The 24617-nt window shown below is 46.5% G+C and overlaps 1 protein-coding gene across 3 annotated transcripts; it reads right to left on the minus strand.

The window, feature by feature from the left end:
* Window positions 1–3568: 3568 nt before the first annotated feature.
* Window positions 3569–23164, minus strand: LOC144174378 (cytochrome P450 2J4-like). Of its 3 annotated transcripts, none has more exons than XM_077703054.1 (9): window positions 23044–23164; window positions 17046–17263; window positions 16554–16672; window positions 13457–13563; window positions 11431–11732; window positions 10569–10684; window positions 7421–7679; window positions 4497–4687; window positions 3569–3909 (listed from the first exon to the last, which is right to left on the minus strand). In XM_077703054.1, exons 2-9 carry the CDS (start codon window positions 17261–17263, stop codon window positions 3734–3736), a joined length of 1488 nt encoding a protein of 495 aa, XP_077559180.1. In that variant the 5' UTR covers window positions 23044–23164; the 3' UTR covers window positions 3569–3733. The 3 variants fall into 3 exon arrangements, with proteins under 3 accessions (XP_077559180.1, XP_077559178.1, XP_077559179.1); XM_077703052.1 differs by lacking the exon at window positions 23044–23164 and adding an exon at window positions 22811–22989; XM_077703053.1 differs by lacking the exon at window positions 23044–23164 and adding an exon at window positions 19081–19402 and having other exon boundaries at window positions 3570–3909.
* Between the last annotated feature and the right edge of the window lie 1453 nt (window positions 23165–24617).

Consider the following 24617-nt stretch of genomic DNA (forward strand, 5'->3'; position numbering starts at 1 on the left):
AGGCCATTAAATGAGAGACAGACTGGCCGTACTTTTCCTCACGGAGATGAACCCTTGAGGGGTAGAGTTCTCCGTGGAGCTTTGCTGTAAAGGCCTCGTGTCTTTGAAGCACGAAGCGTTTTAGCGCGAGACGTTGGATAACGAGTCTCCCGGTGTGTGTTTTTCACTGCGCGTTACGTATAGCGCGAGGCGTTGGAAGAGGAGTTTTCCGGTGTTTTAGGACCGTGACTTACGGAGAAGATTGCAGGAGACGCCGACAGCCCAAGCACTAAGGAACTTCGGCCCTCAAAAATCAAACTTGTCCTATCTTAGAAAAGGGGGACACGCGAAATGACTGTCCCACCGGTCGGGACGGCGGGCACCCGTATTAACGTGTAGGAAGGAATAGCGTAAACGGCGTAAACGGGTCGCGTCACGTTGTAGCTCTCTACGTTTGCATTTTGTGGTAGACACCGCGTCGGAATGTAATTCCGTTTGACAGCTGTGCGTGGAACTTGATCTCGGCCGTTCCGCGTTGTATAGTCTGCTCTTGGTTCCCATCCCGCCCGGGTTGACGCAAAACAGAAGCTGCGTAGTCTTTCTTTTTGATGTGCATTAATAAGAACATTGCAAGCCATCGATAACTGCTATCGAACTACATTTAATCTCAAGCAGTGAGCACTATACGAAACATTAGAGATTGACCAGATATATTTTTAGGAAAACACTTCGAAGCCGCGCGTCACCATTCAACAATATAATAGACATATTCGTTATGCTCCCTCGTACTAAGGTGAAATGTGAGATCACTAATACGTTTAGTGAATATTCTCCTCAGTTTCTGAATACACTGCGATATACTTTCCGGAATAGCGCCTACTGTGCTTCAGGAGCGCTAGGAAAATCAGAATAGCGAATCAATTAAGGAAGAACTAACAATTTCAATTCACGACGTTTTAAGTATGTGAAATGGCATTTATCGATAGCGGCGCCTTCTCCTTTTTTGACAAGACACATGATGTATGAAGATGATCGTAGGGAATAAGAGATCGTGTAAAAAAAAGGAAGTTTCAATCTACATAACTTAAGGAAGGAAGTAAGGATGTAGAAGGAAGGCAGGAAAGGTAACCTGGATGAAGCCAAGTTTGCTATCCTGCTCGTGGGAAAGAGAAAATAAACAAAAAACAGAAAGGAGAGAATGAAGAAAAGTTGGAGCAGACACGTATGCCCAGCACTGAAGCTCTAAACGTTCAAGTCCAGTGATTGCCACTGGAGGCTTCCAGTCTAAAGTATGGTGTTTAAGTTCGTCGCCCGTAGAATACGTAAGAGTTCATAATTCGCCTTCTGAGCATATGACAGAGAAGGCCAGTGACACAGAATCGTCTTTTCCGAAAATGGCCGCCGAGAGTCCAGGTTCCTCAGTGCTGACGACAGCTTCTTTCTTTCAGGCGAGTAGCGGGTAGCATTTCGGCTGGCGTACCCGCAAATTTTCGCGCCATTTTTTCGCGGGGCTACCATGGTTGCCAGACCAGGACTTCCCTCTGTTGATTAGCTCGCATCGTCCGTAAAGGCTGCGGATCTGTCAGCCCGCTCTGGGTATACAAACCCCTGCGCGCTCACGCCGCGGGCTCGGGCTCGAGCCCGGGTTTTTTTTCGCTTCGTCCCCATGGTTGCCAGACCAGGACTGCCCTCCCCTTTACGTACTGCCCTCCCCTTTACGTAGCGTGGGCACTCGCATAAAACGGGGCGTGTCGTCTCCGGCGTACCGCACGTTGCAGTAGTATTTATTCTAGGTGTGTGGATACGAGAGTTACGAAAACGGCATTGCTCCCTATAACGTTGAAGTAAACGATAAGTGAGGCTTGATAAATACGACCGAATAGTTAAAAGTTCTCACCGGAGAGGAGAAAATGGGAAATATTGGGGAATCGCTAAAGACGGCCCTGATGGCGCCACGAAGAGGCGGCATCCCGCCTTCGGCGGAATGGCGAAGCCGTGACTATGCTCTGGATTCTGTACGCGTCCACCGAAGCTACTGAAGTGTTTCACGCGCTCAGAGTAGCATGCACTCGCATTTGTGATGTTGGACAACGCTTTATAAGCAATAAAAATGTATGCTGCTTTCACGTGATATTCTGTCGTCGGCACGGCCGGGACGCCTGTCGGTGTTTTTCTTCTTGACCCCATCTTTCATCCCATTTATATGTCCATAAAGAATTTCCACTTCTTTTACCACGAAAGTGTTTTATTGTCGGATACACGCAGATTTCACTGACGTCATATCCGTCACGGAAATGACGCCGGTACAACGAAGCAAGCGGCCTGTAAAGGGCGCACTCCTGCACACAGTGTCTTCTTGCGGGGAAGCAACATTTACTACGAAAGACTACGTTATACTTAGGGTTGTTCGTTTTCGGGTTTATATGTTAACACAAGAGTGTTTTATGTCGGGATACAGAAATTTCACTGACGTCATATACGAAAATGACGCCAGTACACCTTTGCCGAAGTGACCCGCAAGCAGGATGTTGCTCGTCACGCACACCCACAGAACAGCCGCCGGCCTGCAAATCACGCTCAGCTGCAGATTTGGCAGCACATTTCACTTTTGTGTTTTACCGATTCCTATGACAGAGGAATCAACCACAGTTAGTCCTTCGATTGCTAGTTTCCTACGGATTCCTCATGTGCAATGCGAATCTTTTTTTTTTTTTTCGATAGCACCCACTCATTTTTGTACCAATGCAACACCTTTATCAAAAAAGATGGGCCAGAGGTCGCATAGGTTAAAGTGGGGGTAATGGCAGGATCTAGTAGGCAAATGTAGATTGTTGGGCCAGCTGGTTCATTATTTTTGAAAAGGGAAAGCCAGTGGTAAAGGATGCTGCACTAAGGAGAAAAAAAAAACACCGACGGCCACTACATCTTTTACCATTGGTTTTAACTTTTCAAATACCGGATAGTTTGTAAATTATTACGACGGTTAGGTCTTCTTTGAATTTGCTTGCACTGCTAATGCGAGGCCATTCTTAATAGAATACATTCCTGGAGATGTAATAGGTACTTGTCTAGGCGTACTCTGCGGTTTATTTGTCTGGTGGTGGCGTGTTGGTTAGGACGGGGGTTTTCTATTATCTGAAGCTCGGGCCGCCATGACGAAGCGTGTCAGCTTGCGTGCAGAATTGACTGTACGGGCATCTTGGCGGAAGATGAGAGGAGGATCACTGGGTGCTGTGTGGCTCTGTACGGGCTGCGTTTGTGATGACCCTATTGACATAGATGTTTCCAGTAGATTGCGCCTGTAGGAGTGACGTCTTGGTGACCCTGCTTTTCGGCTGTTATGTTATGAAAACGATATGGCCTATGACCAAAGCAGAAAATGGGGAAGGGGAATGTGGGGTTGAATGGTGACTACATGTGCAGTGCAACACCGGCACTCCGGCAAAGTCCCACAACCTGAGGAGAGCGGCGTAGGAGGCGTTTGAACTCTAGCAACTTATCTGCAATAAAATCAGCAACATACTGAAGATTGTTCTCGCGCACCCGTTGGGGCGGTAGGCACATGGCACAGCAGCGAGAGAACAAAAAAGATTTATTTCAAACAATAACTTCATGGTGTGGGAGGAATTATTTCTTCCCTATGAGGGTGTGATTATGTTGATGTACTTTATTAAACGGGCTCATTAACTGAAACCCTTCCCGTTTCACCGAGGTATAACAGTGAAATTTGGCTCAATTACGTTTCCTCTTTCTCCTATCGTGGCAGGAAACGAAGCTTTTGACGCTTTGGCAGTGCAAAAACCTCGCTGTCGAAGGAAAGGTCGATGGCTTCGCCCTCTTCCGGCAGAACTATGAAGCGCTGAACGATGGTGGCTAAGTAGACGAACACCTCTGCGCTCGCCAAAGGCTCGGCGGGGCACATGCGTCTTCCTGAAAGCAAAGCGGTATATAGTTAAAATGAAACGAAAATATAACCACGAAGTAAATGTTTCTTTTCCTCTTCCACGACTGTTACTCTCTTTTTGAGGCGATTCAATTCAAGAGGTTTTTTTTTTAGGAGAGTCAGCTTACCATTTTAATTTAGGGAAAATAAACCAATAATATTGCCAGTTATAGTACATCTGTTTACACGTTGCGCGACGCTTTAGAATTGTTGTTTTTCCGGTATAGGAAGCAGACTTCATGGAACGTAATTGGACCGTTTCAACATCTGAATTCTCTAGTTCTTAATTAGAAAGTACCATCTGGTGCGCTATATTGGATGCCTGGGTCACAAAAGTAGCCCGTTCACGCTGTGTTCACATAATGAGCCAGCACCGTAGCTCAATAAAATAAATACTATGTGAAACGCTTAAACCGCTTAACCATGCCTTCAGAGTCTCTACAGACGTCCCACAGCAACCTACCAAGTACTCACAGGCGTGACGTAGAATTAAGTTTTCGGTTGCAGTATAACTTGACCGATCAAGTAGGCATACCCAGATCAAAATTGCTCCCTTGGAAGAAGTGTCGCCTACCTGTGGAAAAGGGAATCAGGTAGTCGGGTTTGTCAATGACGGCTGAGCCTCCTCTTGCGAGGAACCTTTCCGGCTTGAATTTTTCGGGCTCGTCCCAGCGGTCAGGGTCCATGTGCGTCGCCCATATGTTGGCCATGACGATTGTCCCGGATGGGATGAGGTAGCCGCCCACTACGACATTTTCTTCGGCCCTGTGCATCGATCGAAGTAAAGCAGTTCAAGATAGTGAACGCGTATTTAGGTTTCAAGCTAGAAGCCCTACCGCAGGAAACGGAAACCACCCTGGAGCATGCAAGCGTGCAAGCAATGAACCTGGTGAGGGTATTGTGCAACTTATATGTCTGTTATCTTGATCATCTCATGCGGAAGGGCTATAGTTTACACTCTAAAGGCGATAAGCAATACTCAGCTTCTGTAGACGTTTTATCAGTGGTGACATCGATGGTGCACGAGACATAGCGTGATCGGTCCGTCCTACTCATGTATGGGCAGGCAACGGTGTACAGTAAGTGCTGATCGATAGTACCTCGAACATGTACGGAGTGGCCCAACAAGCGCATTCCTCTCTTTCTCTACACCTGCTCGGTTGCTCCCTCGTCCCCGTATTATCCAACACGCCCGAAGTCGTCAACCTGCGACCCGAGGGCCGCATGCGGTCGGCGAGGAATATTATGCGACCCCAGCACGTCGCCAGAAGCCAGTGATCCCCTCCCAATGTCACGTTCTATCTGAAGGCCGACCCGCCAGTTTTGACCTCAAATGGTGTTAGACGGAGACAATAGAAAATTGATCGCTTCCAGTTGGCGTTGTGCCCCACCTTCACACTTAGCCAGATTATTGCCAAATATTATTGTCAATTCGATGATTTTTTCTCTTCGCCTGCAAAGCCCCCCTCCGCCCCCACCCGATTACCATGCTGCCCACCCGTGCCGGCTTCATGCAACTCGTACCTTCACCAAAAAAGGTTGCCGTCCCCTGCCTTAGGCGACCATATTTCGTTGATTGCACATCAAGCTTGTCAACTACGCTCTATTACAAAGACGTTACGGGTTATCTCTGTTGTGCCAGGTACACCCGCTTATGACCACTTCCTCGTATACACGCTTTCCCTGGTAATAGCTATAGATTATAATGTACATGGGGGGATTAAAAAAATACGAACAACGGAGCGCACAGCCTCCGACGCATGCCGCACCCCCTGGCTGCACTCTCAGTAATCTGTGCGCATGCGTAGTTCCTAGACAGCGTTTGAGAGTGTGGCCTAGTGTTTGATAAAGAAGCGACGTCGGTCATTAATTTTGAGGCGTCTTTTTATGCTCTGTCGCCACTTAGCATATCTACTACGTTCGGGAGCCAAACGCGCAGAAGGTTTATTGCAGCTAGCATGATTCCCTTCAACGATCATCCTGCTCAGTGGCAACACAGCGTGAAAGGCGCCTCAAAATAAATGACCAGCGTCCCTTCTTGATCAAGCATTTCCCATAAAGGTATGTCACACTCTCAAACGCTCTTAAAGAAGTGCGCAGGCGCGCAATTTACTGACTTTACAGCCAGATGGTGCAGCGTGCATCGGAGGCTGTGCGCTCTGTTGTTCGCATTTCTTTTAACCCCCCCCCCCCCCCCCCCGTACACGCTGTGGGGCTATACACGTCCATAAAGAAAAGGCATATCTAATTATGGCTCCCTGGGGATTAATATTTAATGTGTATGGGGTCACAAAATGGGAGCGCAAACTATGGCGGTATAGACTCCATCCTGCTTATAAAAACACGTATAGAACAAATCTTTTGTCATGTAGGTTCTACGAGAAAGGCTGCATACATAAAAGTAAACGCAAAACCACGTTTCTGGTGAGACTCGTGAACTTAGTGGTAACAAAGGCTCCTTCCTGTCACCCTGGTCAAGTTCGAAGTGTTTAATACAATTTTGAAGGGTATCTACAGTCATGAACAAATGAAACGAGAACAGAAAAATACGAACCCGGACACGCAAAATCAAAGGATATGAATTGCGGAGAAGAAGAAACGGCCCGCTAGTGGTATATTTAGAAAGATACATTTTAAGTGCAATGCACTTCTTAAGCGACCCTGAACCTGCGTCCACCGGCGATGTCCGCGCACGTGGAGATGGGCGCGCGCAGCCTGGCCGCTGACATGGCACATACCCACGTGGGGGATTGGCCAGGAATCTCCTCGTCTTCCTTGGCAACGGGGGGAGATGGGCGCGCGCTGCCTGGCCGCTGACATGGCACATACCCACGTGGGGGATTGGCCAAGAATGGGGCGTGAGAAGGGCTAATGCACCTGCTTAAAGGAGTACTGACACGAAATTTCAAAGCTGAGATCCGCTCTAGCAATCAAGTACAACGACAACACAAATAGGTGTCTGTGAATAAATGCATCTTTCTTTCTTTGTAGTTGTGTGTGTGTGTGTGATCTCTCTTTCGCGAACATTACCGAACCGCGCAAATTCAACTCGTGCATTCGCACTTTCACATTCTTCCCCTCGGGGAAATGCGAGGAATTTTCAATCTTTGTTGCTGTGATAAAACCACCTGACAATCCGACTTGCATGGAAAGAAATCACGCTGTTACCCGCAGCGCTGGTTCAGTGGCTAAGGCGTTGCGCTGCTGAGCACGAGGTCACGGGTTCGATTCCCGGCCGCTGCGGTCACTTTTCTGATGGGGGCGAAGAGCAAAAACGCCTGTGTGTACGAGATTCGGGCGCACGTTAAGGATCCCCAGGTGGTCAAAATTAATCCGGAGCCTTCCACTACGGTGCGCCTCATCGCCTGCGTTGCATCGGCGCGTTAAACCCTACAATCAATCAATCGCGCTGTTGAAGTGTTCTGGCTCACACTTTCGTGTTCGCATTTAATTTGTCCATGACTGCACACACGTTCCCAGTACTCTGAATGCGCTCACTCCCTGGGCACTCCCAGCAGCACGGCGGTCCTCCAGCGGTGCATCTCCCACACCGTGGCCAGCGTGTACGGCATGGCGTGCCTGTCCTCCCAGCGCGGCACCCGGCCCCCTCCCACGGCGCCGTCCACCTCTGCCCTGAGCCTGCGCTGCACGCTGTCCACCTTGTCGGCCAGGTTGAGCAGGTGCCACGCGATGCTCACGTACGTCGTCTGCGATCCGGCCCCGAATAGGGAGAGGACGTTGCCCACCAGGTACTCCTCTGCGGCGACCAATAAGAACGGCAGGGGGTGAGGCAGCTGTACCAAGCCCCTGCAGGTTTGGGATACTAAAAACGGTATCTTCGTGCCTGTGTGTCAACGTTGCCAGAATCTCAGGCTAATCTGGGCGTCGAAGCTAGACGCTGGCTCGACGCTGGCTGCTTCGACTGCTACACATATGATCACTCGAAGCTTTTCAGTTTCCCCGTGTGTGCTAATTGGCTTCAACGCCGCTTTGACGACGTGACACGTTCGCTTGGTTACTTCGCTGGGGAGTCGGCTGGGTACCTATTTTATTGCGTCCACTCGGGTGATGGACGCCTTCAACTACAGCCGTGCGCACGGTCGCTCGCATGCTATCTTGTTTGCAGACTGGCTTTCTTGGTATGAAGGGTAATTTTTCGATTTCAGAAAGAGTCACCTGTCGCTTGGTTTCGTTTTTCCTTAATTGTGATTCATATATAAAAATAGCAGAAACTCTAAAGTGCCAATCGTCGGATGAATGCGTAAGTCGTTCTACTATACTGAGACTCCTTGAAGTCAGCTTTACTGCTATATATGAATTCAGTGCTAAAAATACATCTTTCGGCGGTCGTATAAGCAGTGATATCAAAGTGGGAAGGTGCTAGGATTATAAGCACCACAGTAATGCCCGTGTATCGCAATAAAGCGCTATTCACCGAGGCCTTTAGGTCGGGTTTGTCGCTACACACGAATGGAATGGTAAGAAAACATTTTTAGCAGCAATATAAGGCATTGGACATCAACGTATAAAGGTCCTAGCACACTTTAATAAACGGGCTCCATAAGAACTCATGTATTCGTAAGAAGCGGTTTAGACGAAGCCGCGTTTAAGTCGGCTTCATTACCGTACACAGACATTTCTTGGGGGTAATTGAAAGCGTTCTTTATTGAAAATACGGAGGCCCTAGAACTTTTCGTTAATAACACTTTCGCACGTGACGAAAGTGTCGCCTATCAATCATTACAGACAAGTAGGAGTGTGACTCACTGAGTCCACATAGAAATAAATACTCAAGCATTTAAAAATCTCGAATAGATCATTCCGTATGTTTCTCAACAAATGCGAATAAAATAGTGGCCTAACCAAGCCGCAAGTTGGCCGCACGATATAGGTAATTTACTTCGTTTCGAATCAAATAATGCCCCTGTATGGTACGCCGAGCGGTAATTTATTTACGCGACATTCACGAGACGCTGTGTTCCCGTGTTCATGTACAAAGAACTTCGCCACCCCTCTCCCGTCCTTTCTCCAGAAGGGAAGTAATTGTTGGTATTAGTGGGACTTCCGAATCGTAATTTTGTAGTCATCGGCTTACAAACGATGGTTTTAGTTGGTGCAGTGAATGGCTTTTGCGCCGTTCGGCATCGCACAGCAAGCAGTCTTCACCTAGATGCATATAAGAAGGCGACACGGGTGGAGACGAATTAGCCGTTCAAATAAAATGTAAATAATCTCCAGGGGGTGTGAGCAGCGCCTGAATGCGTTGCGCTTTTGTTTGAGGGTGTAGGTGGTCAAGCCAAAAGCTGCGCATATAGTTGCGAGCTGTAGAACCACCTTTTTTTCAAAACGCTGCAAAATACTTTTGCAGCGAAGCTGTATTTCGCTTGGGTTCAGTTGAATTTTTGTTTCCGTGGACAAAAACTCCTAACCTTCTGCGTTTAAAAGCAGGCATTGCTTTTGGGTGGCCTACGATCTATAACCAGGTTGTGACAGCCCGAATGTTCCGCGTGGTCGGCGATGTGGATAAGGTTGCGTCATAAGAGTAGCAATATTGCATGGGAACTGAGGCGTGAGTGTAAGCAGCGACATCGTGCAGTGAAAGAGTACAACGCCGAATATCGTTTTATAGATGCCGACAGGCAGGATGACGTGCGCGAAGCGGAAAACACGGCAGAGACGCAACTACCATGCTGCCAAAGCTGAAAGCTTTAAAGGGGGTACGTGAAGTTCAAGACAGACTTTGTAGATTGACGATTCGAATTTAGTCGTGGAGTGTGTGATCAGTTGTCTTGTTCGTCTTGCACAGGCGGGTCGTCTTTTCTAGCAGACACGTCGGAATGTACACTTGTCAGCGATCCCAATACAGTAAATGTCTGCGAATAACTGCAGTTTACAGTTTCACTGGCCAACAACTTTCGCAGGGCGAAATGACGTTTAGTTATTTTAAAAGCGAAGCTCTTTACAAAAAAGAGATTTCCGAGCACCCTCACGTAAGCGCGGGCCTCGCGCGACCGCCCGGCACTAACAAAACCAAGGAAATGCCCAGCGCTCGTGGGGGCGTGCCTCGCAACGACCGCCCAGCGTCCCCTGCGCACGTCGTCAAGCCAAGCATACAACTTAGCGAGGTCGGCCAAGATTGTGGCGACCACTCGGTAGTTAACAAAAAAGCAAGAAAATGCCGAGCGCTCATGTGTGCGTGCCTCGCGATGACCGCCCAGCGTCATCGACGCACGTTTGCAAGCCAAGCATACCCACTTGGGGGATTGGCCAAGAGTGGCAAAAAAAAACACTCCAGCGTTCGCCGTAATTGTGGCAACACTTCCTCGGAGCGAGAAAGACACGTCATAGGGTACGCCTTTCCAAGGTTATGTCCAATGATTACCTCTTCCCAAAAAATGAAGGAAGCTCACACTTATAGCAACAATGACGGAGCAAAGGCCATTGCGGCAGCGAAGAAGGAGCAAATCTCCTGGAATCATGGACTTAAACCGTCGCGATGGTCTTGAAGGTTGCGCAGAGCTTCGCTACCTACAAGTCTGTGAGCCTCCTTCATTTTTTCGCTCTGGGATTCCCTGTGACATAAGGATGAGTTTTTTTTTTTTTCATAGCTGTAGCTAATTATGAAATAAAATGCACTTGGCCATACCTTTGAAAGAACTGTCTGGAGTTCTTCCACAGTCAGCAATCATTTTTTCGTATTCTTCAATGAAATTTAGGTTTTTATCCCCTTCTCCAATTGTATTTTTCTTCTTGAGCTCCTTTCTGTGGAGAAAAAAAAGGTCTATGATACAACAAAAAATTCTGGACGTTGAAAGGCCTAAAATTCAATGTCATCTTTTTTAGTCAGATAAAAAAAAACAGTTTCATACCACCAGCCAGTACAGAAGCAAAAACATCTACCTACTTGTATACGCTCGTTAACGGTTATGAATAAGAAAAGTTAAACGAAAACTAAAAAAATATATCTGGAATTCGCTTTAGTTTTTCAAGACTAAAGTGAATCTGGTGCGGCAGTGGGGACCGAACCCACGCCTTTCGATTAGATCTCGAATGCCTTACCAATTCGGTTCGGTCCCCACTCTTTCTTTATCACGTAGTTAATTAAAAAAATAATGTGTCACTAACGGTAAAAAATAGTCTAACCATTCTCCTATGCCTTCTAGATACATCAAGTCACAAACACATTAAATATACTGCAGAGCTCATGCCAGGCAAGGGAGAGACGGCCCCAGACGTCTTGTCGCTAACGGGTGCCCGATTCCTTCCGTACGCCTGGCTCGAGCTCCTCCGAGACCACCCCAGTGGATAATGATGATGGTGGAGCGCAGGCGAAGATGGTAATTGCTGTTGCGGTGGTGATGATGATGATGCCAACACAATGCAATAATTTTTGCACCACATAAAAACTTCACTTGCATGTGATAAGATTTGTTAATCAGGAAGCATCAATCGCGGGAATGGGATTGTGGAAGGAACTCGATGAAAATGGTGGGTAAGAGTGGCAGTACCTGAAGAATACCCTCAGCTCCGCGGCGATTTTTCTGAGCGGGCCGAACCTGGTGAAGAGCAGCGTGGTGAGGGTTTTCGCTCCGAAGGGCATGAAGGTTATCATGGCTCCCGCGACCAGGCATCGGACAGCTCTGAGGAGCAGGGCGTCCAACAAGGCCCTCCGCGGATCGTCGAAATCGTATCGCGCACCCATCGCGAGTGCCGTGATGTTGTTGGACACACTGGGGAGGACGAATTCATCAGGGTAGATGGCGGCCCCTTTTGCTTCGGCCATCTTCTCCACCATGTACGTCACCTCGTCCTTTCAATGCATAAGCATCGTAAGCATAGTGAAGACCTGCATTTCCGGTTCAAGTGCTTGTTTGAAGAATGAAACTGTGCAGCGTCGCCCTTGCAACAATACTGCTTGCTTCTATTCGGGACCGCCTCGGTTATCAATCCCGGGTTGCCCGCGAACTGCACAAAACGCTATCTAGGAGTTTAATTACTGACCCCATATATTCCTGCGTGGCTTCCTGCCCGAAGGGGGTACTCTGACTGCCTGCGGATTATCCGGGACTGGTAAATCGGACGCTTCAAAGAACTAGGAATGTAAGTAGGACACCACGCCTACCACTCTCAAACCTGAATTATATTTTGCCCTTTTACGTTTAAGGTTCTCCAGTTTATCTTTTCTTACTCTTTGCTTCATTTTCTGGTGGAAGGAAGGGGGAGGTTTTAAAGTTATGTGTCTCAGCGTTTTCAACAGCTCATACATTAGGCGTCAATCGTGCACTGCACGATAGTTTGCAACCACTTCTGTCTCACCTGAGCTATTCCCTGTCAGTTCTCTTATCTCAAAATTCCTACGCCACATTAAATTTAAACCACTAACACACAGAACAGAAGACTTTGAAGCCGAAGACGTTGAAGACGTTAAAACAGAAGACGTAAATAAAAACTTACTGCCATAAAGTCTTCAGCATTCCGGGCATTTTAACTCAAAGGCGTGTGAATAGATATCCACGTCACACCCGAATTAAATTATACAATATGCTGGTAAAAGTGTTCTTATGTTTATTCAGGGCTTGCGTCAAACAGCAAAGTTTGCAAAGTTCAGATATCGAAGAATACCCCATGTAGGCTCACACTTGCGCACGATGCAGTGCCGTGCTCTCACGTTAGTGCTATTCCCTAGCATTTCTTTGCAGCTTGGATATTGCCTCCACTGGCTGGCTGGACAACACTTAGCAGCGTTCGTCTCCTGTAACTCCTTGCCTCGTTGTCTTCTCTTTCCCACGCGGTTAAAATGATTTCTTGTCACATTTTATGCACTCGTCGATAAATTCACCCATCACCACACACAAAAGGCAGCCCTACGTTTCATCGTTTTCATTTAGTAGTTCTATCAAACTTCATCTTGTCAGCTATGTTTACTTTTACCACAGAATATAGCATTTACCTGGTCCCACTACAAAAAATCGCAATTGCACAAGGTGAATTCGACATTAGCGCGAGAACAGCGTGCTGCTGTTTTGGCAATTCTTGATTAGTCTTGGTTTAGCAACACTGCAGTTGTGTTAAAGGTGATTATGCGTATACACTTTAGCAAGGACATCCACGCAGTACACAGTTTGAAAGTCATTCCACCGGTCAATGCATAGCTAGTAACCCAACACCCTACGGACAGAATGCAGACGCGGCTTTCACACTTGGAACACGTAGCGAGCAGAGAAAGCCGAACACGGCCTGAACCTGCCTGGGCATTGCGTAGCAACGGAGATGCCGCCTCCTGTTTCTTGCTGGCTCGTCATTCTTTCACTCAGCATATTGCACGGGTTTTTCGCAAATGGCACATCCAGTGCTCTCACGCCGAAGGCCTAAGATGAAGAGAGATGGTATATTTTCCCACCATGAATGATATATGTTTCTTATCGGATGAACGCAATGATGTAGACGGCAGATCGATTTACTACCAACTCTGGATGCTGGAAAACTATTTTTTTTAGTATGTCTGAGGCAGCGAGTACTTAGGGGCCTGTGTACCTCAATCTGCTGGTCCATGCTCTTTCCGCCGTATGACCCAGAAGAAAGAGAACGGACGCAGAATCTTCTATTCTCCATCCACGCTCGCCCTTTGAGATTGACCACACCTGCGAAAATTAAAGGGGGCATGAATATAAAATACAACTTGCTTAGTTTGAAAGAAGTAGAAGTTGGTAACTCACTCAGCTGTATTACAGCCAGAAAAAAACGTTTTTAACAGGGAAGAATGCAATAAATATTGAACAGATTTCAAATTTCGCGCTACAGTAATGCAATGTGGGCTGCAGTGACTATATATTGGCCATCATTAAAAACGTAGGCATCGGTGCCCGGATCATTTTTAAAGTGAAACTTTCTTAGGGGGACCGATGGCATCATGTCCCAATGCATTCCGGGGACAACTAAAGCTTCTCCGCATAGACCGGTTGGTCGCCCGAAAAGCTGTGATAAGATCTATGGCCACACTGCGCGTGCGCGAAACCGGGCTTCCATTGCGTCAGAACGGTTACTTGAAAATCGTTAAAAAGGAACGGTTCTAAATACGACAAGACACGCATAGACTGTGAAGGAGTAGTACAACAGTATGCCCTTATATCATAGGCCACGTATCAATATCCATGCAGACTGTTCGTAGATGCATTTAATTAGCGCGCGAAAAATCGTCGCATGGGTTCGTTCTTCGTTTTTCATTTGGGTCTTTGAAAGTTTGACGATCCATTGGACACATTTTCAGCGAAGGTTGGGCGCACTTTTGGCAAAGCTTATGACTCACTTTTGACGCAGTTTTGATGACAGAAAGCTTTTACGCTTCTCTCAACTTTCCTAAGGAAGGGTTAGCTTTCGAAGCCCGTGCCTATGCACTCGTCCGTAAAACAAGGTTACCCGCTATCGTTTTACTTTATGCACTCTACTTAGATGCTTTATGCCGCAGTGTGCTCCAATGCAGTAGCATACGTGGTTTTAATATGCTCGAAACCGAGCTTAAGCTACTGGTTGATACTGATGAGTTGGTCATTTTCTGTAGTTTTAAACCGAGCGTTCATAAAGCTGTTTCTACAAAGAAAAAATTCAAGTTAATTTCTGGTGCTACAGTCAACCTTTTGAAGAATTGTGACCTTTGATTCGGCTCATGGTTTATAACACTAACCGCGTATTGCGGAATCCAATGGACCTGTGTATGACCTAAATATCCCCGTTCACCTCTACACTCTTACCGACACAGCGCCCATCATAGGGCGGGGGCGCATCAATGCCCTTCGTTGTTATTCACAGGCTTACGTGCCGTATAACCTGTTAATTCTTGAAGGGTCCAGGCATGTAGCATGGTCTTCGTATCAAAATTGGTCTATGCAATGCAAATTCTTCATTCACTTGCGGTATTTCCGTTGGGTTTTTGCAAAATTTGTGAGGTCGTCTACCACGGAACCAATAAGGCGTGATAGCCTTTTTAGACCAGTGTGCTGGCAGTGCGGGCTGTACCCCTTGCTTTGTGCGGCAAAATACTTGCACGGTTCTTCATTTTTAGGATTCAACCTGCCCTGTTATTCGCTATTTTTTGTAAATCAACCTCGCCGATGTTTTACTCCTCAAAACTGTTTTTCCTGGTTCGGTTTTCAACAGATTAATATGTTCACTGTGTCTCGTGTTAAACTCTCCAAGTACTTAATTTACATGCTTTTCCCAGCATCACTGTAATCGTTCTAACTGGCCTGGACGAGGTGCGCTTTAACGTGTACGTAAAATGCAGCTTTCTTCCTCAACAAAAACGTTATTCTTCAAACTATACCGAAACTTTGCCTGTAGAGACGTGGCTGCGTAACCAGAATATTTTTGTCTCTTCAGTAAGCTGTCTCTTGTTCGGTATGCCGAAAACGATTGAGCACTGCATCATATATTGTTAAGATGACACACTCGTTTGGGATGTCCTCTAAAGAACTCTTAAGAAGGACTTTGAATTGACGCCCCATAGTGTAAGGTATCCTGTATCACCCGAAGAGTGCGATGGGCCGTATTTTCCGAATCACTTCGCATAGTTTATAGAAAACGCGGATGCTGGATAGACACGGTGAATCAATGGTTTCTCTAAGATCCCACTTTTGCAAAATAATCATAAATCTTAAAGATGAGTGCGACCAAATTGATTGCCGCCCTTACTGGTATCCAATGCTTATTAGTTGTTCACTGTTGCCCCCGTTTCAAACCTTGTACGTCCTTTGTAAAAATTTTCCAGGGAAACGGTAAACCTTCTCGGCTTCAAATAATTCGAAGAATAAGCTTTACTTTAAATGTGGCAAAAATATTTTATGACAGCAAGAAACAAATGTGTTTTCTTAAGCTTTCCGGCACAAAATGTTTCAGCCTCGCTCGGGACGTAAGCTTGTACATTGAACTTTTTGCAGCCTGCGCACTTTCGGCTTGGCCTAGAAAATTTTGTAAAAGTTTTGTTCTTCATCTTGTATTAAACTCGTATTTATGTGTACATGGTTGTAAATACGTGTTGTAACTATCATTTCCTGGATTTACTTGTACTGCAATAGATACCACGTGGAAACAAAAAAAAAACAATGATGGCTGTGTAGATTGTATGTTACAAAAACACTGAGCTGATGGTATCTTCCAAGTTGCTCTTTAGTCGAACGATCACTAAGCTAAAAGGCTGGTGTGACCACATTGGTTTTAGACCTGACTGTTACCTTGATTGCTACTAGCGGTAATTATTGTCAATGCTTTATTCGCCGAATTCTAGCCGAATTCGCTGAACCTGCTTTGTTTTATGCCTTCTTTTACGTCCGTGATTTGTCTCTCTACTTACATCTACACTCCCGGGTTTTTTCCCCTCTCATTCTTTTTTCTACCATTTATTTCGTTCACCATATCCTTTCGCTTTTCCCATGCGTAGTGTAGTAAACCCGACGCTTCCCTGTTTAAGCTCCACGCCAATCCTCTACTAGATTTCTTTTTCCTTTCTTAGTTCCTTCCTAGTTTAAATTCTAGGCGATTTACTCGATATTAAATTGACTGCCATTTGCGTTGCGTATGACTCGGCCTATTTTCATGACGTGCGCATCGAATAAGTTCGGTAAGGAGCACAGATTACCCGTGATTCCAGCATGTTCCAGAAACGACGAGTTTGGTCGTCCTTGTATTTTAGAAAAACCGTCGGAGATGCTCTTGTAATCGTTCAGCACGACGACGCTCTTCGCTCCTAGCTTCACCCTGGAAATAACGACGAATGTTCGTGAGGGTACACTAGGGATACATACACGCAAAAATACTGTTCCGTGAATTTGATTGGATTGATTGATTGATTGATTGATTGATTGATTGATTGATTGATTGATTGATTGATTGATTGATTGATTGATTGATTGATTGATTGATTGATTGATTGATTGATTGATTGATTGATTGATTGATTGATTGATTGATTGATTGATTGATTGATTGATTGATTGATCGATTGATTGATTGATTGATTGATTGATTGATTGATTGATTGATTGATTGATTGATTGATTGATTGATTGATTGATTGATTGATTGATTGATTGATTGATTGATTGATTGACAAATCCTTGGAGCTGAATACCTGAAAATGGCACCATACTTCTTGGCGATATCTCTAAAGACGACGTGTTGCTGTCTCCGAATAAAGGGCAGGTAACCAAGAAGGGGAACTCCATATGGCCCAGGAGGTAATGGAGCCTTGCTGGGTACTCGAAAGCAGGAACGTAGCCACATAAATGCACATAGCAATATTGTGGCAGCGCCAACAAGTAACGTTGACAGCCCAACTGCGGGCCACATCTGCAAAGAAAACGTACAAAAAAAAAACACTTCAAATTGCGTCCGCGCCCGAGAGTCAGGATGACAGTGCGTTGTACATTTTCGAGGCAAACGCTAAACTGAAATTCGTCGCAAACAAGCATATCCAGTTGATAGAAAAGCGTAACTGATTCAAAGTTTAGCGGTCCCAAAGCTGTTGCCTCATGCTCACTGCCTATACAACGGCTCAGCTAGTCATATCATAGCGAGATACGATTATATACTGCAGTGGCGTAGCCAGAAATATATTTCTTTTTTTTTGGAGGGGAGGGGGGGTGTTATACCCCTTCCGGTAAAAATTTTTAAAAAGATAGTCTGTACACAAGCACTATGTTATTTTCGTTTTTTTTTAACCTGTTCTCGTTTTCACACCTAAATTTATAGATGAAGTGTGTAAAAAGCATGGGAATAAAAATGCCGAAAGCAGGGGGCCGGGTTTCGGTTGCCCGTTCTGACACCGAAACACGTCCCTGGCTTCGCCCCTGATATACTGGCATTCCGCGCAATGAGACAGGACAGAACACGGCATCAATGTCACCCCGTCAAGCTCAGCTACAACCAACCTACCATAAAGTCCTGAGAGGACGCCCTACCCCGAAAGCTCGCCCACCCCCCTTTAGGGGTGAATTATTCGATTTATTAAAAGACCCCAAAGATCGCCTACCCCTAAAATCGCGCAAGCTCTGAGGCCTTCGAAAGCACCGGGAGCTTCCTCTGCGGAAACGTCCCGCGGCCCTGAACCACCGATGCCTGGATTTTTGAACAAAAGAGACGCGACCTGTCCGACTTTCTAACAGCCAAGCTGTTTAGCAAATCGTAATTTTTCGTGACCGCAGTTCAAAATACCAAGAAACTGCCGAACGCGCACGTGAGAGCGGGCATAGCGCGCGACCGCCCAGCGTCACCCGCGCTCGTTTGTCAAGAGATTTGCCAAGACTGGCAAAAAACAAAAAAAGAAAACTCCAGCGTTAGCCGTAATCGTGGCAAAACTTGCTCGGAACGAGAAAGACACGTCATAGCGTACGCCTCTCCAAGGTGATGTCCAATGATTATCACTTCCAAACAAATGAAAGAAGCTCACACTTATAGCAACAATGATGGGGTGAAGGTCGTTGCGGCAGCGAAGAAGAAGCAGATCGGCTGCAATCGTGTACATAAACCGTCGTTGATCGTGAAGGTTGCATGCAGGTTCGTTACCTTCAAGTCTTACGTGTTAGTGTGAGCTTCTTTCATTTTTTTTACTTGACATCTACGCAGTTTTGGTTGGTGGTGCCGCTACGTTATTGTAGTTTTTCGCACCTGACCCGAAAGTTCGCCCATCCCGTTATTTATCACTTCATATCTCTGTAATTTGGGTGGGCGTTCTTTCGGAACTTTACGGTATATACAGAGCTACTGCATAAAATACCCGATCGGTACGTGTACGCGCCATGTATGTATACAGGGTATACAGCGCTTGCACTGACGTCACTGTAGCTGCCTTGTCGGAGGCGTGCACGGGCTGGGAATTTATCCGGTGCTCTTATCGGGAGGAGCGCTACAAGAATTCTCAGAGGAGCGCACCGGAAAGGGCGGTGGTGACGTCATGTGAAAATGAGGACCTCATTGAGCGTCGTAAGCGAGGACTCACCATCAGTAATGGGCTGTTTACAACTGAAAAAATAATTAAGCTCGCATTAGCTCTGCGAGGCTCGCACCAGTAGCTGAAGCCGAGAATCAAGACAGCCGCTGTGCGCTTAGACGCAGAAAGCGGTAAACGTTCAACTACTCCGTCGAGCGCAAAATTTTCCCGCACTTACCTTAAGGGGAAGGCGGGCCACCGCTGTTTTCCTCCAAGACTGCTAATGCGCTGCCATTCAGTCACAAGCGAGTTGTACAACAAACAAGCCTTGGCCCGGAGAGCACACAACGCGCTCTCTCAAGCTCCCCTGTCGTGTTTTTTTCCTCCTCTCCAGTCCTCGGCACACACGCACATACACACACACTCTCCTTGTCGTTCCCGAGGTGCATTTCGCTGCGTCAGCCAAAACGACGCCGCTCCCCGCGTAAACAAGTGCTTAAATCGGGGACATAAATAATACCCATGGCCGCAAGGCCACTACGCTGGCTAGCGATCGCGATGCCGGCTATCAAGCGAACCGGTTGTACGCGACGAGATATAAGTAGCTCGGGATAGTACGGCCCCCTTTTCTTTTCTGTTTTACTTGCAGGCCCTTGAGTAACTTCTGAAGTACCCATGCTCTGCCTGTACCTTTCGCTTCCTCATTTTTTTCATGCTTTTGTTCTGTTCCTTTGAAATTGCTATAGCACTGTAGCCCTGCTTTCTCGCGTGAAAAAACTAAGCATCGTCGAGAACAGATGAATTGTCATTCCCCCCTCTACATGTATGTCTCTCTCTCGCGCGGGCGCTTATTAAAAACAAAAACAGTGTTTTACTGACGTTTCAACTTGAGGACCAGTCTGGAGTAATGAAGACTGGTCCTCCAGTCGAAACGTTAGTAAAACACCGTTTTTGTTTTGAATCGTGAGTCATCTATTTCCACAAAATTTCTTCTGGCTCCTCGAGAAGTTCCTTCTACGCCGATATATATATATATATATATATATATATATATATATACAGAAATAAGGGTTGGCAGTCCAGAAAACGTCGGAAAGCAAAGGGGAGGATGCGGTAGGTCATTGAAACAGATAAAGAATTTGTAAAGAAAGAAAGAAAGCGGAGAAAAAATGCCCGCCAGGTGGGATCCGAACCCACGACCTCGGATCCCACCTGGTGGGCATTTTTTCTCCGCTTTCTTTCTTTCTTTCCAAATTCTTTATCTGTTTCAATGACCTACCGCATCCTCCCCTTTGCTTTCCGACGTTTTCTGGACTGCCAACCGTTATTTCTGTGTTATTTCTACGAGCCCCTCATTTCCTATTCTGATTCGCTATATATATATATATATATATATATATATATATATATATATATATATATATATATATATATATATATATATAACTGAGAAAATAATGTCTTTTTATAGAAGGCTGTTTCTTTCAATAAAGTAAACCTGTAAATTTGTGCGTTGTTTTCACAGCGACTTTTAAGGTTTATTTGCGCTTGTATCCCGGTTTTAAAGAGCTAGATAGCGACTCGCCACGACTATTCTAAACACCTCTCATCAAAGATGGTCATTCTTCATTCTGTGTCTTGAAATTTGTCTACCGAAAGAAAACTGGCCGGACAGATGAACTGGAAAGCTGGCTTCACGGATTGAGCTGAGAAGCGAACCGAGCTTGTTGCTTTAAATTCTAGAATGCGCTAGTACCTTGACCGGGTGTCAAGATTTAGGCGCAAGTGAAAGATCCCCAGGTGGTCTACCCGTAACCCTTCTCAACAGTGTGCCTCATAGACCACGTTTAGCTTCGTCGCGAAACTCCCAGAATTTTAATTTTATGAGCCCTTACGAAAGCCTGTATACTTTTCTTTTCACTCGCTATATCTTGCGTTCACCGGAAAATTTGTAAACATAAATCGCACTAACCTATCACACTCCACTAAAACGAATTCGATCGCCGTAACCACACGTCGCCATTACATCTACCCCAAGGGTCTTTTGATAACCCGGTCACGTAGCTTGGCGTAGTCCGGCATCCCCTCTCGAACACGACAGAGGGGATAGTTCATCGAGGGTCCACTCTCAGTTGTGGTCCCCGCAAGCCGGTCGTGACGACAATTCCGAATTAAATTACACGGGTCCCGATAAACCGGAGCCGTAACGACAGCTGTTGTAGGGCGTGGCCTTACTGCAGCATGCACCGGATACGTGTGCGTTTTATTCCGGCTACTACATTCACGAGGACTCTTTGATGTGAATAAGAGGGCGATAGCGGCGAAAAAACAGAGGAGGAACGAAGGAATAATCGATAGTGGAAAACTATACTACACGAGCAAGGGAAGGCCAATGTCTACTTTTCCCTGACTCAAGTTACGCCTGAATCTCACTGTGCTGATACGAAGCGTTGAAAGAAAGAACCAAAAGTTGGGTGGTAGTTGTAAACGAACTTGTGGTAATCGCGACATTTACAAGTCCGCCAAAAAGTTGTCGGTACGCTGATCTTTCTTGATTTTTTTTTCTCATATTGCAGTGGGTGAAACTGGTGACCAGCTCCGACCTCGCAGACCAGCGACGACTAAGGGAGAGGTCTACGGTTGGCCAACAAGATATAAGGTATCCCGGACTAAGGACGCCTCCCAGAGTGTGGGTGCCCTAATACGAGCACCTCGACTCAAGACAATAAAGTTTTATTATCACCATCATCATAATCTCGTACTGCCATACAACCTGCAGCAGGCGATGCTGTAGCTTTTGAACCTTGTGAGGCTCGTATTCACGTCCCCTTAATAACGCCTGACTAGCGGCCGACTATCCTACGTCACTAAGTATGACACGTGACCACCTTTTGTACCGCTACTAGCGTTACTCGTATTCAGAGGTCGGGCTTCGGGTTTAGTAGCGGGGACTATCAAGGGCGGGACTAGGAATATTTTAGTCGCGCAAGGGGATGGTTTTGGCAGGACTATGACTAAATATTGCTGGATTTTGTGAGTAAAACAGGGCTAGCCAGCTGGGCCCATTTTTAAGCGAATATGCGCACCGAAACACGCGCGACGTGTTCCGTGACTGTCTCAGTCAACCTCAATCTTCAAACGGCGATAAGAAAACCACGACCAAGGTACGCCTCGAGGCCGAAGCGCTGGGGCAAGCGATGGAGCACCCTGACGCAACAAGCGCTGTCCGCGTCTGTACGCATGTTTTGCCGTCCCCACGACAACCCAATCTACCAAATCAGATATCGTGCGCAATTCCCCGTTGAATTGGTGAAGGTGCCGACATTTCTGCAGTTTTCAACCACCCGGTGAACTCAAAAAAATGTGTCGTCTGCGCCGTTACAGTACGGTGGAACGGCGCCACCACCCACATGCCAATTAAAACCGAGAGTAACAACGCAATACCTTATTTGTAGTTACCGGGAGAAAACCAGTAAGGGCTCCGGTAAGAGTTATGACGTTCTCAGAGTGAAAAATAGACCTGATGCTTTTAAACGGTACGAACTGTTTTTATTGATTTTGTAAGATCATCAGCAATGCCCACGAAAACAATCAAGCGTTGTTACGGCCACTACGGGAGGATACTTCAGAAGCATAAAACACAAATCACGATGACCACCTTCGATCTATAGGAACACGTTTTTCACGTCCTCATGACAAATTTGTTTCACAAGAAAATGCCACTAAATTTTGTCCGCATGCTGCATGATGCTACATACACCCAACGCTCGAGTGCAGAAAAAAATGCAGCGAAATCTTCCATATAAAGTGATTGTTACACCACCTAACAAAAAAAAAAAAAGAACATCAGACATGACCGCTGCAGTCATGAGTTGGAATTAAAAGATAATTTACGGCCTCAGTTAGCTAGCATACATAAAAAACGCTTGAAAACAACACAAAAGCTTCCGATGTTACTTTTGACCAACCTGAATGTTTGCGTGGGTATCCATGTAATCCAACAAGCGGAGAGCTCAGATTATCATATGCTGTCACGAGAAGGCTGTTTTCACAGAAACCTGCGCTCCCGACAACACTGCATCCGAACATTGGGTAAAGGAGAAATTTCCTTCTTCGGCAATAAACTCTTCGCCGGCTTGCACCTCATACAAACGCGTTCGCCACAACCATCACTACTTCCAGAAAACTGGCTCTAACTTACAGCGAAAAGCACACGCCGAAGAAACAGGGTAACACGTAACACGGTAATAAAAGTGGCAATGCGGCTGCTACACGTAACAGCATAGAAAAGCGTTCCTCTTTCTAACGACAGCTCCACGGCCCAAGCAGTCGGCCCTAAATCCGTCTGCTGAACTGGTAGGCCGAGCATCGCGTCCCCTCCCCGCTAAGGTGGACCTTCCCACCGAGTGCAAAAACAGGCAAAACGAAGGCTTATTCCACGTATGCAAGGTTAGGTCGTGTTATCTATAGCCCCGTGTACATGGACGCGACGGAGGCGGGGTGAGTTGAGTGGCGGGTTCAGCTTACCTCGACGCGTCCGAGTTTATATGAACCCCGTCCAAAGAATCGAGGTGAGGGGAACGGCGGGGTTCCCGGAAAAGGGGCTACCGTATTTTCACGATTCTAACCCGCACCCTCTCTTGCTAAAAGGTAGCTTCATATTTGTGTGCGCGTTACAATCGGGCTCGAAACCGAAATAGGCTTTAAAGCCCATGCGCAACGGACACTAAGTATCCGCAAAATCCAACTCAATCCAATACAAACAATCCGTCAACACCGCGTGAGTGAATTTCGGCGCACTGATACCTCAATGGCATGCCGCATACCCTGGTCAGCTGTTGCACATTTTTTTGTGCTTCTGCTTAGCCCTTAACGCTTAGAATTATGAAGATCAAGGCACTTGAAATCGCAGGCAGCTTCAGTGTTCCCCGCTATAACTTTATTTCCAGCTGCAGCTGGATAAGCAACCTTGTGAAGCACAATTCATTATTGACTTCCAGAGCTGCATACGCCAAATAAAATCTCCCTCTTCCAGGTACGTGGTGTCATGTCTTTTCCATCTGCGCAGTACCGTCAGTGTCACTTTTTTTTTTCTAATTTTCCTGCGCGAAGTTACCCACGCGTTACGATTGGGGGTGCGTTAGAACCGCGCAGATACGGTATTCTGCTCCCCGCGGCCCGCCGACTCAGCCCGACGAGAGAGCTAACCCACCCCCTGCCTCCGAGTTGACTGGACTCGCCGCGACGGCTCTCTGACCCACCCCGTCCGGTTATACATGGGGGGGTCGAGTCCAAAAAACCTGTTTATTTCGACTCAACGCGCCCTCGTCGGGTCAATGTAAACGGGGCTTATACAGAGTGAGGAAGGTGAGGAGAGCGAGTCGTCAGCCTTCGCCTCCTGGTTTTCTTTATTGTGAAATTTTTCCTCCCTCAGCCAAAACCGGTTTGTAGGAGCGACAAAGGAAGGAAAAATAAAAATACGCGTGCGGAGTCATGAGCGTTGGGCGACAGTCGAGGAGTCAAACGGTGTATACAAGATAGACGAGTAAGTGTAGATATTGTAGCCACAGGCACATTCACGTGGCATGTTTTTATGAAGAAAGAAATCGCGTACGACTCTCCTTATTAACAACGTAGCTGCTGAGCAAATGTTTTGGAGCGGTTGTGACAAAAAACATAACAAGCCCTTAGTGAAATGCGCGTAAGGCGTCGTGTATGCAATTCCACTGACATGTGGAAAGGCCTATACTGGTCAAACTGGGCGCTGCGTGAATG

Source organism: Haemaphysalis longicornis, unplaced genomic scaffold (assembly GCF_048455015.1).
Source record: "Haemaphysalis longicornis isolate Haplotype H1 unplaced genomic scaffold, Haemaphysalis longicornis Haplotype H1 scaffold_3, whole genome shotgun sequence".
Taxonomy (NCBI): Eukaryota; Metazoa; Arthropoda; class Arachnida; order Ixodida; family Ixodidae; genus Haemaphysalis; species Haemaphysalis longicornis.